At 39.3% G+C, this 17,604-nt stretch overlaps 1 protein-coding gene across 1 annotated transcript in view; it reads right to left on the bottom strand.

The window, feature by feature from the left end:
* LOC128869707 (uncharacterized) overlaps positions 1 to 17,604 on the bottom strand; it is a 179,993-nt gene that overhangs the window by 92,275 nt on the left and 70,114 nt on the right. The window contains exons 4-5 of the mRNA XM_054112314.1: positions 6,750 to 7,282; positions 3,785 to 3,999 (exon numbers count right to left, since the gene is read on the bottom strand). Of these exons, the coding sequence (XP_053968289.1) occupies positions 3,785 to 3,999; positions 6,750 to 7,282 (748 nt within the window). The remainder of the gene's footprint in view (positions 1 to 3,784; positions 4,000 to 6,749; positions 7,283 to 17,604) is intronic.

Raw genomic sequence — 17,604 nt, 5'->3', positions numbered from 1 at the left:
TTCATAGGGATGATATACTATCACCCAAACCAATACTCTTCAGGAACTTCCAAGTTATAATCAATGAACGAACAGACTGGAGAACTAACTCTATCACTTTCAAACCTGGCTCCCAGCTATGGTTTACTGATGGGTCCAAATTGGAAAATGGTAGAACAGGGGCAGGAATCAATGGGCCCAAATTCAAAAAATCGATTCCGATGGGATCCTACCCAACTATATTCCTGGCAGAAATACATGCCATTGAAATATGTGTGAGAGAATGCCTTAGAAGGAAAATGAGAGGTACTCACATCTACATACTTTCAGATAGCCAAGCGGCTCTAAAAGCCCTTCTATCAACAACTATCACCTCTAAATTGGTAAATGATTGCCTAAACCTTCTAAATACGTTAGGAAACCTCAACACAGTAACACTATGTTGGATTGCGGGACATGAAGGACATGTGGGAAATGAAATGGCTGATGACCTTGCAAAACAAGGAGCAAATATGCAACTTACTGGTCCTGAGCCTTTCTGTGGACTAACAAAAGGCCACATAAATGAATTCCTTAGGAAATGGGAAGAGAGAAAACTTGCCGCACACTGGCTAAACTGTGCCGGCCAGAGTCAAGCTAAACTATTCCTAAGTCCCAACAAAGGAATATCTGACAAACTTCTCTCACTAAACAGAGTAGATCTGCGTCTTTTAACCGGATACCTTACAGGTCACTGCGGCCTGAGGTACCATCTAAATAATATTGGTCTATCCGAGACCAATGTCTGCCGCTTTTGCGAAATGGACATAGAAAGCTCAGAACATGTGCTTTGTGAATGTCCTGCGTTGGGCAGACAAAGACTTCACCACCTTGGTGGTATCGTAGTATCTCCATGCAATCTTTGGAACAACAAACCCAAAACTGTGCTAAAATTTCTAAAAAGCCTAAAACTCTAGGGTTACAAAATAGGCCTTTCACAATAGCTCAACTCTGGTCGCAGTGCGTAATGGCCTTCTAATAATAATAATAGTACGTCTGTGTAATATACGCGTTACGACGCTCATAATAGCAACCGCAATTACAGGCGGTGTTGCAATATACCACAATCAAAATGACGGTGCTCGTATTGTAACTCCACAGATAGATCTGAATGCACAGCAACTAGAATCACTGTCTGTTCAGCTCTCTAAAGTGGGAGAAATATGTGCATGCGAAACCAGATTGAGCAATGGAAAAACAGTTTTAATTGTGGCAATTTATATTTCACCGAATCAATCAATAAATAGCATCACGGAATTCATTCACGAAAATTTAATAAAGTATACACCAGAAGTATCGCGGATACTTAGAAAAGATTACGATAAAGTTCCAATGATTTTAAGTGGCGATTTTAACGTAAGTTTTGCATTGGACACAGCGGTTCCTTTAATTGACTTTCTCAATACAACATTTAATTTAAAAATGTGTAACAATCATACTGAATCGACAACACGATCAAAAACAACAATTGACGCGGTATTTCAAAAATATGTTGACAACATCGAAACCAAAGCATCTGTATCATATTTTAGCTATCATAAGCCACTCGTATCATTTGTTGAAATTGAAATGAAGAAAATAAAATATGAACTTTATAGCAATATTATAATGAACCTATAATTATCCCGCTCCTAATGCTGCTTTCGTTTCATTCTCTCTGTTTGTTTTACGGAAGGTTTTTTTTAATTTCTGAACGTTACCTCACCATTTTTTCCTAACATTTTCGCTCTAATCACCTGGTACAACATGTTACATACACACAAAATTGACAGCTTCTTCTATGCCATGTATATATAGGGTTATTCAATAGGTGCAATTCAACTTTTTTCCGATAGGGAGGGCGAACGACGCAATATTTTTTATTTTTCGCTTGTCAATTGTAAACTTCATTAGTATACATTTCATCAATTTCACACACTTGAGCAACGATTGCAAATCGTGCAAATTTTTTATGAAAATAATCGTTCTGTTGCTACTACTTTAAGAGCATTACGGCCATTTTACGGTCCATTTAACAAGCCGTCCCGTTTGGGGTTATGTGAAGTCATTGGTCTACAGTAACAAGCCGGCGAGGATTTGTGAGCTCAGTGCCAATATTGAACGCGAAATTGCTGGAATTTCGGCCGATTTATGCAAAAGAGTGGTCGAAAATTGGGTTCAACGATTGGGCTTCGTAAAACGTGCACGCGGTTGTCATGCAAAAGAAATCGAATTTCATACTTAAATGTATATGTTCAAACTCGATAATGAAAAAAAATTAGTTAAAAAAGTCAAACCGTTTGTGTTTTATTCAAAAAAGTTCAAAAGTTTAAGCGCTCTTATTGAAAACCCCTATAGAAGACACGAAATAAAGATAAAGATAGATAAAGAATTTTCGCCGCTGAACGTGCTCAATAACAGCGCTCAGAACGTGCTAAATACTATTTACATTTGTATTACGATCTACACATCTTTAATTAACAAATTTTAATTCTCCAATTTGCAATGAAACACACAAAATTATTTGATAGAAAAAAAGATTTTAACTTATTCTAACAAATTTATCTCTCCACTTTCAATATGACTATAAACAAATTTCACTATGTTAAATGTATTTAGGCAGATTTAAATGTTATGTTATCTGCTATTTTATGGTCAACTCTATATGGCGATGCCGCATTTTACAATCGAATACTCTTTATTTTGGTTCTTGAGGAAAAGGGAAGAAAGGATCGAAATATTAATTGCAAACAAGTAGTTTATTTAAAATAACTGTTTAATTAATTTTATGTAGTAGTAGTAATAGTAATAGTAATAATAATAATAATAATAATATAAGTAAATAGCACACCTAAAAGGACTCCTAAAAATAACTGAGACAATAACTGCAGATTTAAAAATGCAATTTGGAATGAGCAAGCGTAGATCACAAAACATAGGGAAAGGAAAATGGGTTGAAACGCCTACTGAAACGCTGAACGAGGAAATATTAGAAAACATGGAAGCAAACGAGTCATACAAATATTTAGGATTTCAACAGAGTACCAGAATAGACCACACCTTAATAAAGAAACAAATATGCTGGCAATATGAATAAAGCGTCATTCTAATACTTAAAACACATCTTAACTCTAAAAATATTACTAAAGCTATAAATAGATTTAAGCAATATAGAAATAACCGCCAGAAAGCACCTAACAAGACATAGAAAATTACATCCTAATATACTGGGACATCGCCGTAAGAACAGACAGAACAATCACCCACAATAGACCGGATATAACGCTAATAAACAAACGAACTAAAACCACCACTTTTATTGCAATAAGCACACGTATACGAATATACACAGAAAATATACCGAAAAACTACAGAAATACAATGACTTAATAATATAAGTGAAAAATTTGGAAACATAATACAGTAAAAACCTTATCTTTTATTATGTCTGCAACTGAGATAGTTCGCCAAAGTTTTATCAATAACCTCAAATTTTTGAACATTAAAGCCGATATACATCACAAAGCTCAAAAAGCTATTATTTTAAAAATATGCAACACACGCGAACATTTTTAAACCAGCAATAAAACGTAATCAACAAAATAGTGCCAAAACGACTTGCATTCGTTAAATGCTGTCGTGTTTGGCGAAATGCACCCGGCCTCGCGCGGTATGCGGGGGAAAGTGGCGAGGGAACAATAATAATAATAATAATTATAATAATAACAGTAATAATTATACAATTAATTAATTATTGATAATATTAAAGGTGATCAGGTAGTTTTACCTGTACCACTGGATGCACTTGGAGCACCGCCGCCATACACCGTGGAATGCTGTGGTGGGGGCTGTTGGTGGGCAGCAGCGGGATTACAGTTAGAGCGCGCATGTGCTGCGTATGGCACGGAACTCAAGGAGAGTGGATCATGAAACATGTATGGGTAGCTGTCACGTTGCTGCAAACAGGTAGACGTCATCGAGCTCAGCGATGAGGTCATTGAGCTGGTAAATTAAAAATCTTGTTAGTATTGAATTTTTTATATACAGTTAGTAACTTAAATAAGTATACAGGAGCCTGATTTATGGAATTGTTTGACGCTTTCCTTAATATGTAATCAAAATATTTTACACATGGTAATTGTGTACTGGGATAAGCTTTGATATGCGCCTTGATTTAGCTGTAAATTTTAGGTACCGTTATCCCCGCTTTGCTTTGTCTTTGATGCCAACGATATTTATGTCACAAAAGTTAGTATACAGCAAACGATAGTTCAGTTAGCATAACATTTATTTTTACGTATTGATTAAAAAAGTTAAAGCTATTAAAAGGAAATAATTAAAGTGAGTATAAAAATTTTAGGGAAGTATGTTTTGTATTAATTTTTGCGGCATTTTTAGTAATGGCACCAAGAGGAAAAGAGCTTTCTGATGATTTAAAAAAAACTGATTATAAAACATCACAAGGAACATAAATCATTTGCGAGAAATCGGTCGTTTGATAGATAGGAGTTTTGCTACAGTTCAAAAGATTGTGCATAAATATAAAAGTGCGGGAACCACCACTAATAAAGAGCGTTGTGGGCGTCCGCCGCTCTTAAGTCCCAGAGAAAAAAGCTTAGTCGTACGGAAAATCAGAACAAATCCCAAAATAAGAGCCCCCAAATTAAAATCTGAAGTTGAAAATGAGCCTGGAAAGCAAATTAGCAGCCAAACTATTCGCGGGGTTTTGCATAGTGCTAGTTATCATGGGAGCAATGTTAGGAAAAAGCCCTTCGTGAGTATTGTCAATCGGTGTAATCAGATTTCATTCGCAAAAGATCATGAAAAATATGACCAAACGTTTTGGAACCAAGTCATATTTTCTGATGAGTGTAAGTTCAGTATCTGTGGATCTGATTGCCGTGAAAAAGTTTGGAGAAAAGTTAACGTGGAATTGGATCCAAGCAATATTACGGGCACTGTGAAGCATGTAGGGGCTCTGTGATGGTTTGGGGATGTATAGGTGCGAACGGGGTTGGAAATTTGTTATTTATCGAAAGTATTATGGACCGATATGGTTATTTAAATATTTTGAAAAATAATTTTAAAGAAAGGGCTACGAAATTGGGGTTTGGAGAAACGTTTATCTTCCAGCAGTATAATGACCCCAGCACACATCCAGCATTGTACGAGAGTGGCTGTTATACAATGTGCGAAAACAACTGAAAACACCGCCAAAGTCCCCGGATACCAACCTAATCGAACATTTATGGGAACATTTAAAGCGACAAATACGTAAACATCCGATTAGAAATAAGGAACAACTGAAAAACGTCCTTCAAGAGGAATGGCATAAAATACCACCAGCTGTAACTGAAAACTTGCTGAAATAAATGCCATCACGACTTAAAGCGATTGTAAAATCTAATGGTTATCCTACCAAATACTATTATGTTTTTGATTTCACAAATTAATAATATCATGAAGTGTATACTTATTTTTGAGATATGAATTTTTATAAAGTTTAATATAAAAAGCTATAATTCGGTTCCTTTTTAAAATTTTGTAATTTTTTTGGATTAAATATGATTTTTGTATTTCATTCATGTAAATAAAACACAATTTTGTTATAACTTAGGTTGTTTGAAGGAATCGATTGGAGGAAAATTGAAAACGTGTCCGGTGTATACTTACTTCTGTTACTAAATGTATGTCTGAATAAGCACAAAGCAACAAAATCATATATTTAAGTGTTTCGTATCTCATATAAATATAATATATAAAGGGTGGTTAAGTTTTGAGGGCCGGTATTGATTTTGAATAATATACAATTTTTTAAGGAAATTATTGTCATTTCTCTTTATTATGATAAAATTAGTATGGCCGCGTCCGCGGCGGCACACCCCCATCCGATGGTCCAAATTTTCGATGACGCTGAGGCATAATTGAGGTTCTATGCCGTTAATGTGCCGAATTATCTCATCCCTTAGCTCTTGAATGGTTGCTGGCTTATCGACGTACACCTTTTCTTTCAAATAACATCGTCGCTGCCTGACCGTCCTCATTTTGGAAAAAATACGGCCCAATGATGCCGCCCGCCCATAAACGTTTGGTGGGTGCATTGGTTTTTCGGTAATCACTCTTGGATTATCATTCGCCCAAATGCGCCAATTCTGCTTATTGACGAGTCTACTGAGGTGAAAGTGTGCCTCATCACTGAAGATGATTTTCTTTGATATGCATTTTGATTTGAACGCCCGTTTTCATAATAAGCCTGAATAACTTTAACGGGTTGGTGCGTGACTACCATTCGGAATTTGTTGGTTCGAATCTTGGCGAAACACCAAATTTAAAAAAAACATTTTTCTAATAGCGGTCGCCCCTCGGCAGGCAATAGCAAACCTCCGATTGTATTTCTGCCATGAAAACGCTCCTCATAAAAATATTTGCCGTTCGGAGTCGGCTTGAAACTGTAGGTCCCTCCATTTGTGGATCAACATCAAGACGCACGCCACAAATAGGAGGAGGAGCTCGGCCAAACACCCAAAAAGGGTGTAACCGCCAATAAAAAAAAAAACAAAAAAACTTTAATGCGTTGCTCGATAGTGTATCTTTCCATGGTTCCAATTCAGTTAGTCTGAAATTGAAAAATGTCAAATGAAATGCAGAAAAAAACTTAATGTTTAGGTGTGGTTCACATTCAACATCGGCTCTTGAAATTTAACCACCCTTTATATACCTATGTACACTTGCAAGTAATATGGACCGCTTACTTGTAACTCTCCGTAATTGTAGCGATAGGTTGTGGCATAGATGAATACATCGTGTTGAAACCAGAGTTTAGGGGAAGGCGAGAGGTGACGGCTTGTAGTGGCGGACTCACGGAACCACCGTGACCGCTACTATGGTTGCTGACATTAACAGTGGCTGATGCCGCCACTACTCCAGCGGTTGCTGCATCGCCAAGCGTTGGGATTGCTGCTCCGCCTCCACCACTTGTGTTCGGAAGTGCCGCGGCTGCAGATGCGCTCGTACCACCACCATTCGAACCTTCCGCCGTGCTACCGTTGTGGCTAGCCGCATTAATATCGGCCGCGGCACCACCACCCACACTAACCCCACCAACTCCACTGGCCCCTGAGCCACTTTGGTTACTGACTACGGCGGCAGCAGCTATTGCAGAGGTATTACCACTACGGGAGCGACCGCCGGAACCGCCATTATTGTTTATATGATCGACTGGGCGCCGTTGCGTTCGCAGCTTTTCTTCGCGGCGCCATTTAGCCCGCCGATTTGAAAACCATACCTGTTGTGGGGAATAATAAAAAGAAGAGTAATATTGTTAATTTTGACAATGATTGTAATGCTACATGTACATGTATAAACAGAGAAACTGAACAAGAACTAATAAAGTAGTTCTAAACAACAGAAAAGAAATTTAAATTTGTGGTTTCAATGAAAAAAAAAAAAAAATCTTGTACAAGTCAAATTTAAAATAGATTCTCGCTCAGAATATTTTCCTCTTTTTTAAATAATAAAATAATAAAAAATTACATATATGAAAAATTTCTACAAAAACTTCCACGCTACTTAAGGTAAATTCATCAAAATCGGATTCTACTTATATAATGCTTTGTTAATTATCAGCTGTTTAGTTAGGGATTTATTTGTCTCAAAGTATACAAAGATAGAATGCCTTATGCTGAAAACAGTAAACGACGTACGCAGTCCCTTACCGCAGCCCCTAACGAGCACAAAAACTCATACCGTGCGAAAAACTGTGTTCTTTTAATTATATATTTACACAATACATCGGTTTGTGTGTGTATGTGTTTGGTTGTATCTATACAATGTTGCCATTGATATTTTTGCTTACACACTTTTTCACTCATCCGCGTTATCAGTTACAATTTTTCATTGTTTAATAAACCAAAGCCAAAAACCAACAAATGCAAATAGTTCATTTATCTATAATTAACATTATTCAATAGTGTTTTTAAGTTATTTTTATAAAAATTATAATTTTTCTAAGTTTATTTTGTAAATGATTTCGAAATGTACTGCTTGGCAACACTGTGTGGTGAGAGAGCAATCAGCTGACAGGGTTCTACGGGAATTTTCAAATATCGCGAAATAAAATCTACGATACGGAAGCAAGGAATTTTTTATTTACATGGTCTTCTCATTAGTTTGATCGTAACAGCGAACAGGGGATAATAGTGCTCACACTCACCAATGGAAACGTACGCCCGCATCAGCTGACACAAGGACAATAACGTTTTATTTGTGCCCGTTGAGAAGACACTGTGCGACGCAGCCAACCAAGTTCTGCGCCGGGCGCACAGCAGAATGTATACGGAGGCATAGGCACTGCACCGAAAAAAGGCCAGCCGCACTATGTGCGCATACTTTAAGTGAAACTTCTTAATTCTGGATTAAATTTAAGTAGTTTAATGAGGATTGAAATGATTTTTTATAAAATTACATACAATAATAGTGGATAACTTTCTTATTCATTTATTTCTGAAATTTGTACATTAGTCCGTGCTTCAATAGCCTGTACATTTTGTATTGATGGTGCAATAGCAGCAGTGGATACAATCGGTTTGTGGTAACTGAAATAGGGTATATGTATATGTTCTTGACTCGATTGTGTCAATATAGCGAGAAAATATGGCTTCTATCGTAGTTCTTGATTTTGTTGTTGAAATATAGCGGTCATTACTCATTTGTTAATTCAGTTGATGTTCTAAAAATTCTATTAATTTCATGGAAGTGTCCGATGCTAAATTTGCATTGAAATCTCCAGTTAATATGAGAGGTTTCAGATCGTCGCATTGAGGAAGAAGTTTACCACCATCACGAATGTATCTTTTTAACAAACCATGTAAAAATGTGATATGTGAATTCGGAGTTATGTAGACACCCACAATTACTATGTTTTGTCCATTTATCGCACGGTACACAGAACTACAAATATCACCGACATCTTCTGCTATAGCTGCATTTGATCTTGACTGTACAGCGGTAAATCGTAAGTGTGGTGTGAGGACATACGGTATCATTTTTTTGAGGTAGATAGCGACTCCTCCGGTTCGAACATTACTTCTCTTATACTGGATGATGCAGTTACAATTTGGTAAACTGATTTCCTCGTCTTCACGCAACCAAGTCTCATGAAAAACTACCACATTGAATTTTTCAATAACTGGATTCAATACGTCAGTAGCATGAGCACGTAGACTTTGATAATTAAAAGAGTATATCGACAATCCTTATCTTTGTTGTATAAATTGAATCATTTGTTGATCAAGAGTTTCCACACAATTCATCGACAGTCTTCGAAATTCTGCTTGCAATGATGTCATTGTTGTTGATGGTCTCCGGCCATGGTAGAATCTCAAATTATCATTGCATTTAATTATAAACAATCCATCAATTGAAGCAACACGTGACAGTGCGACATACACTTGTGATTGTGACTGCTTTTTATCGTATTCATAGACTATTTCAGAATATGTACCGCCCTGAGATTTGTGTATGGTACTGGCACATGCTCAAACTACAGTAAAATGTGAATTTGTGAAACTATAAATGCAGTTTTATTGTGATTTAATGGTATTGTTGCTGATAGTCTAGCTATCGGTACTGTTGTTTTACTAATATTGTTAGCTATCATATGTGCACTGCAGTATCAGGAAAATCAAGCCATACAAAACTCACTTCTCCAGCGTTGTCATAATCTATATGCACTAATTTACTAACGGCGCCATTTGCTAAGCCATCGGCTACATCAATGTTCGTCGTAATCATGTAGGACACAATTTTCACAAAAATAGTCTGATATGGCAATCCGGCTGTGTCGATGAGAGACATTTTGTGGAGTATTTGTCGGACAAACGCCTGTTGTACATTTGTATGACATCCCGTATAAATGTCTGTTGCAGTGGAAACTATTTTTTCTTGAGCAGAATTTAAAATCCTGTTATTATACTCATTGACGCATCGGTTGGTACTGAATAACTTGATTCCGTGAGAACTTCGTCGATTAGCTTCTTCTTGTGTGAAAAACCTTGCTTCTATCAGATGTATCTCGTTATCGTCAAGTTGTTTACCATTTCCAATTTTCGTCAGCACTGATGCAAAAGTCCGATTAGCTTGTCTCATCACTTCATCTAGTTGGTAAAACGTAAGTCCTTGCCACAGTGGTAGGTGGATTCTTTGTTTTACTTGTTTATAAATCGGAGTAGCTCTTCTGGAGGCAATTGTCGTAAGTCTCCTATCAAGATCATGTTCAATCCTCCAAAGTTTGTATTATAATTACCAGTTATTTGCTTCAGGCGTGCATCAATACTTCCCGGTAATTCCGCACTGATCATGCTGATTTTGAATTTGATATTTGAATAAAGCTCGATATTGATAAACGTCTTCAGTATGCAATTGATGAAGATTGGACAAAGAAATTTTCAGAGCTGTATGTACTGTAGTGCCATCATACTGCTGCTTTTCCAATGGAAGCACAAATAATGTAAGCATTGCAGATCCCATCGTTGTTTGTGTAGCGATTGTATATTTCCATAATTAATATTATTATAAAAGTTTTCCCCTGCCGGCCCGGTTAGAAATATTTGAAATGGAGAATTGTTCAATGACAGAAGAAGTGTATATTGTCAGTGTAAACTCTGTAATACGTATCTACAGAGTGGGGAGACTACGAAGCTCCGTCGGGGGGCAAGAGGTCGACAACCGAGTGGGAAGACAACGAAGCACCGCACAAAGCGAAGAAAGAGAATAGCTTGTATGCCGTAGGCTTATACATTTCATGACGGTTTTTCGTAACGCTAGCTCGTGTGTTGCGGCCTTGAAATTATACTCTGACGTAAAGAAGTTTCACTTAAAAAAAACAGCAATCTGGTTTCAAAGTATATGTCTAATTTCACGGCTATTTTACTTATTTCGTACATTTTTTGTTTTGTGTTTGTGAATTTGAAATTTTCAATAGTACGAAATGTGGAATGGTGCTTACACTCACCAACGTAAACGTACATACCATGTCACCTGGCACAAACCAACTAATGGGAACCAGATGTAAATGAAATCTCACCACCGTTCTGTTACGTGTGTATCGTGGATCGTGTACGTGTGTAAATGAAAAGTTTGGATTGTTCCGTAGAAATATGTCAGCTGATTGCTCTCTCACCACACAGTGTTGCAAAACAGTACATTTCAAAATGATTAACAAAATTAACTTCGAAAAATTTAAAATAAGTAAACTTGTTTTAAACTAACGGCGGCCTTTTTTACATCATTACTGTATGTTTCTGCGCGCCCTTGACACACAATCAATCAGCATTCGCTACGACAGTCTTCATTCTATTGCGCATTTGGCAGACATATTTACACACATATGGATGTGCTTACATATGTATGTATATCGTCGCCACCTGCGTTGCAAGAAAGCAATGAGAAAGCAGCACAATCGGGTAAAGATACGTTAATGCTTCTTGGTGAGACGATTAGGAAGTTGACTGAAGCAATGCGTCTACCGCAACGCTCGATTAACAACCACATAAGGGAACTCCTCGAAAAGATCACAAGGAAGCCAAGCGAACTGTTCTTGGAAGTGTAATGGCTGAAGGAACCCCGAAAAGGCCACGCGACGATAAACAGCCGGGCAGAAAAACTTCACCCAAGAAAAGTAAAACCGAAGAAGAACACAAAGTGTCAGCAAGTGCAGACAAGAAAGTCAAAGGAGATGGTAATGTCAAGAGGACAAACGGGGTTGTGGAAAATGGCTGGATTAGTGTCAAGCGCAAACCAGCCAAGAAGAAAGTGACAAATAAACCACCCCCGAAGCCGGATGCGATTGTCATTGCGCGTGCCGGAACAATGACGTACAGTGACATTCTCAGGGTGGTTAAAAAAGATGATGCCCTGCAAGAACTCGGCGAAAACGTTACGCGCATAAGAAAGACGGCCAAAGGCGAAATCCTGCTACAATTGAAAAAAGAGCAGATGGCCAATACAGGAGCATACCAGAAGAAGATTGGCAAGGTGCTAGGTGACCAGGCGCAAATCAAGGTCCTAACCCACGAGATGTTGGTTGAGATCCGTGACTTAGATGAAATCACAACCAAAGAGGACATAGGTGAGGCTATACGAACGCAAGTTAACGAGCTTAACCTATTTAGTGAAAACGCAATAAAAAGCGTTAAAGCGGCGTATGCAGGCACGCAAACAGCAGTGATAAGCCTACCAGCACTGGACGCAAGGCGACCGCTTGAGAAGCAAAAACTGAAAATCGGCTGAGCGGTATGCCGAATAAGAGAAAAGCCTGACTTGAGGAGATGCTACAGATGCCAGGAGTATGGACACCTAGCGGGGGCATGCAAAAACGAAGACGACAGAAGCCAGAACTGTCTCAAATGTGGAGAAAAGGGACACCAAGCGAAAGTATGCGAGGAAAAGCCCTTCTGCGGAGCTTGTAAAAGAAATGGACGAGAAGACACAAGCCATCAGATTGGAAGCAGAAAATGCCCCCTGTATCAATCGGCGTATATTAAAACCAAAAAATGAGGATTGAGCAGATCAATCTAAACCATTGCGAGGCTGCACAAGAGCTCTTAAAACAAAGGGTATACGAAAATAAGGTGGATGTTGTGCTAGTCAGCGACCAGCATAAAAATCTAAACGCCGGAACGTGGGTCTCGGACAGGAAAAGTAAAGCTGCTATTTGGGCCTGTGGAGGAAATACCCTGCAGGACAAACCGCACACCCACAGTGATTACTATACCCGAGCAAAAATACGTGGCATATATTTCTACAACTGCTGCGCGCCACCGAAACTGACGCAAGCAGAGTTCGAAAACTTACTGGATGAACTTGTGCAAAACGCTCGTGGCACCACACCAAACGTGATTGCGGGTGATTTCAATACGTGGGCCTTGGAATGGGGTAGCAGATATACCAATAAAAGGGGAGATGCCTTGATTAAGGCATTCTCACTGCTTGATGCGGTTCTGCTAAACACTTGGGGAAAAAACACCTTCGAAGTAAATGCTCGTGCATCAATAATCGACATCACCTACGCCAGCAGGGCTCTAGTACGATCAGCAAGCTGGAAAGTGAGTGATTTTTACACAGGCAGTGACCACTTTGCCATTACGGTGGACTTTTCGCATGGAAAAGAAGCAGTACAGAAAAAACAGAATAAGGGTTGGAGGGTGGAGACACTTGATGAAGAAATGTTCCAAATCATGCTAGAAAAGAACCCAACTAGCACCAACGATGTGGAACTACAGGCGGAACTGCTAATAAAATATGTTAGCAGAGCTTGCGATGCCGCTATGAGCAGGAAAATACAGAGCGCTCCCAGAAAGCCTGTATACTGGTGGAACGAGGAGATCAGCACCCTAAGAAGCGAATGCAAAAAAGCAAGGCGCCTTTTCCAAAGGAGCTATGGGTTGGCAGAACACCACAGGCTCCGCGAGAACTATAAAAAGAAGCGGAAACAATTAAAGAAAGCCATTAAAAGCAGCAAGCCAGCTAGCTTTAAAGAACTGTGCCAGAATGTGGACGAAAACCCGTGGGGTGATGGCTACAAACTCGTTATGGCCAAGGTCAAAGGAGGTTGAGGACAGGCGCCAACTTGCCCCATTCTTTTAGAAAAGATTGTACAGACACTCTTTCCAAAGCAAGACATGCAACCAAGCCAGACCCAGTTCCACGTAGCAGAAAATAGTGTCACAATCAGTGAAGCAGAGGTTATTTTGGCAACGGAAAGTTTCGGCAAACCTAAGGCTCCAGGACCTGACGGCATTCCGAACAAGGCGCTGAAGATCGCTATCAGGCGCAACACAAAGCCATTTGCAGAACACTTCACCAAGTGTATAAATGAAAGCACGTTTCCGAAAGTATGGAAGAAACAACAACTGGTCCTTCTTCAGAAACCAAATAAGCCAGCAGGTGTCCCAAGTTCTTATCGGCCACTCTGCATGATAGATACTATTGGTAAAATCTTGGAGAAACTAATCTGCACGCGCCTGGAACAGCACCTGGAGAAAGCGCCGGCTGAACTATCCGAACATCAGTTTGGTTTTCGAAAAGGTCGTTCAACCATCGATGCCGTCAGGAGGGTGACAAACATTGCAAGTAAGGCTATTGAGGGTGACAGGTGGATGCATGGTGATAAAGAATACTGTGCAGTTGTCACTCTGGATGTCAAGAACGCCTTCAACTCGGCATACTGGCCACATATTATAAAGGCTCTTGAAGAAAAAAAAAAACCCAGCATACTTAGTACGGGTTATAAACAGTTATCTGTCGGAAAGAGTACTTCTGTACAATACAGATGAAGGCCCTAAGAGATATGCAGTGACGGGCGGAGTACCGCAGGGATCTGTGCTGGGCCCGATCCTATGGAATGTTCTATATGATGGGGTACTGCAACTCCCAATGCCGAGGGAAGTGCAAATAATAGGATACGCAGACGACATTGCGTTAACCATAGTCGCCAAAACAATCCTTCAGATTCAGAGTATCTGCAGCGAGGCCACAACGAAGGTCAAACAATGGCTAATGGCGGTTAAACTACAGCTAGCAGGGCAAAAAAGAGAAGCAGTTCTCATTACGAGTAGAAAAAAGTTAGAAACGACCACACTAAACATTGATGGGTTTAACGTCACAACACAAGCGGCACTACGATATTTGGGTGTAATGATCGATGCTCGACTAAGCTTCAAGGAGCACATTAAAAAAGCATACGGAAAGGCAGCCATGGTGACGGCGGCACTGTCAAGAATCATGGCGAACATCGGTGGTCCCACTCAGAGTAGAAGAGCGCTCCTGGCTAAAGTTACCCAGTCTACACTCATGTATGCAGCACCCATATGGGGTAAAGCCCTGATACAGAAAACATACGCGAAGAAGGCGGAAATAGTTTTTAGACTTATTTCCCTTAGAGTTGCTGTGCTTTCAGGACAGTGACGTTTGAAGCAGTATGTGTCATATCGGGTATCATTCCACCAGATATAACGGCCTCTGAACTGGGTAGAGTGTACGACAAAGCCAAAAGCCTAAACAGGAGATTAACGGCGGAAGAGCGTAAAGAAGAAAGACTGGGGAGCATAACTGAGTGGCAAAATCGCTGGGACCTAGCGACAAAAGGGAGATGGACGCATAAGCTTATCAGAAGCGTACAGGCTTGGGTTTTAGAGAGGACATGGTGACACAGATTACTACCTCACACAGTTCCTGACGGGGCATGGATGCTATAGAGAGTATCTCCAAAGACTCGGCCACGAGGACGCAGCTGACTGCTCGCTCTGCGGCAACGGTAGTGAGAACGTGGAACATGTGTTCTTCTCCTGCCCGAGATACGCATCTGAAAGAATGTGCATTGAAGGAATCATAAAAGAAAAAATAACCCCAGGCAACATTGTAGATCACATGCTGCGGTCGAAGTTGGTGTGGGCCAAGATGAGAGAATGGTCCGCAAATGCGATACAGGAACTGCGAAAAAAGGAATGGGAACGCAGTAAAGAAAGAAGACAAAGAAATAATGAAGGGTAGACGGAGAGAGAGATATAAGTGAAGAGCCATAATGGCTAGCTCGGCCCTGCGATGCAATGCTTAAACGGCGGTACCGCAGGGCAAACTAAAGCTACAGAAGTCGGAGTTAGGGTTTAGTACGTAGGTGTACTGTTTCGCAAGTCCAGTTTAGTAGTAATACTGACGGTGCGTGGTCCCGAATGAGGTGCACCCTTAGCGATCAGTATGAATCGTGCATGCCATCTATATTCACGGTATCTATGTAAGATTCCCCCTTCGGATAAAAAAAAAAAAAAAAAAAAAAAAAAAAAAAACATATGTATGTATGCTGAGAACCTTAATGATATAGAGAAGTGTCTCGAGCTATGAATAGTGTGAATTGTCAAAAATGACGTCTAACGGCGAAGACTTTTTCACCTGGCCCAGCCGACAGCAGTGAATATGCATTTATTTTATCCTTTGGCAAACGAAATTTCATTCAATTTACTCTTTACTACATCGAATTATATGTGTATGCATTTTCTAGATAGTACAAAACTTTGAAAGTAAAAAAACAATGAAAAACTCACACAGACGTATTTGGATATATAGGACAACTAAGCTCAATTGCATATTTAACAAATATAGCAGTCATCGACTGACACTTAAAGCGTACGGTTGTGCTCAGCAGTGGTATCGGTCTTTTTCTTTTGCGTTATATTCGTGAGTGTTTTTTCTTTTCTAGCGACTTTTCTTTTCTTTTGGTAAGAAAATCTTATTATAAGTGCTTTCTGTGGTGGTAAAAAAAATTAAATGTCCCTCCAGGGACCTCCTCTTGGAGATAACAGTTTCGCCCTGTTATCAACAAGCCCAAAACCAAAGAGAAAAAAAGCGCAAACAATCACCAGAGAAATATTCCCTTCTCTCCCTTTAATTAAAACGGACAACCCAAAATACCTTGTGGCTAGCGCAATAAACACAAATAAACAACTAAATAAATATTCATGCTTTGCCGTACACAAGGCTTTAAAGAATATCTCAACGGAGAAAATAGAAATTTCAAGTCTCAGAGACGGCAGCCTTCTGCTGTTTGTTAAAAACGATCTAGTTGCAAAAAAATTTCTCGCCATAACTAAACTAATTGGAGTTTGCGATGTGAAAATCGAAATGCACAACAATCTTAATCACTCTAAGGGCACTATTTATGCGCCTTGTCTAAATGATGTTCCGGAAACAGAAATAGTGGAAAATTTAAGTGATCAAGGTGTTGTCTCAGCATACAAATTCCTTAAACGTTATGATGGCCAAACTGTTGCTAGTGGAGTCGTGTTGCTCACATTCGACTTGTATCAGCTCCCAGAAAAACTGGAAGTCTCATGGTACACTACCAAAGTCAGACCTTACTTCCCGAACCCGATGAGGTGTAAAAGTTGTCAAATCCTTGGACACACAACTAAACGTTGCAACAAAACCCCAGTATGCGACTCATGTGCACTTCCACCTCACACGCCAACTCCATGCTCACGTACTTTTTGCGCAAATTGCTCAGGCGATCATGCTGCCTCCAGTAAATCATGCCCAAAATTCATTCAAATGAAGCAAATAATTACAATAAAAACTGAAAAGAAATGCAGCATGCGCGAGGCTATTAGAATACATAAAATGCAAATACCCTCCACTCTTAATGAATCTTCACCCTCTTTCTCTAATGTAACCAAAAATACCTGCAGTAATCCACAAAACAATATAAACACAACAAATAATATACAACTAATCACCAAGCAGAACAAACCTCCAGAAACCCCAACAATTTAAATATCATCAAAACAAATAATACCACAAAAGGAAGTAACAAAAATACAACAAATACATCATTCAAGCCGGCATCACCTACTCCCACTGTTGACTCTCTTCTACCCTCCACCAGCAATAATAACAATAGTAACCCACAAACCAAGCAAATATTTTCTACTACCAACAATGCTAACTCAGCAAACATAAACGCAAATGAATATAACGCGAATATCGATAGCACTGTTGACTGCGTACATAATAATTCAGTCGATTACTATAACACAAACCCAACTATTTTCTCCTTCC

The sequence above is a fragment of the Anastrepha ludens genome, chromosome X, assembly GCF_028408465.1.
Source record: "Anastrepha ludens isolate Willacy chromosome X, idAnaLude1.1, whole genome shotgun sequence".
Lineage (NCBI taxonomy): Eukaryota > Metazoa > Arthropoda > Insecta > Diptera > Tephritidae > Anastrepha > Anastrepha ludens.
Note: the sequence above shows the minus strand (reverse complement) of the source record. Positions and strands in the feature narration are given on the sequence as shown.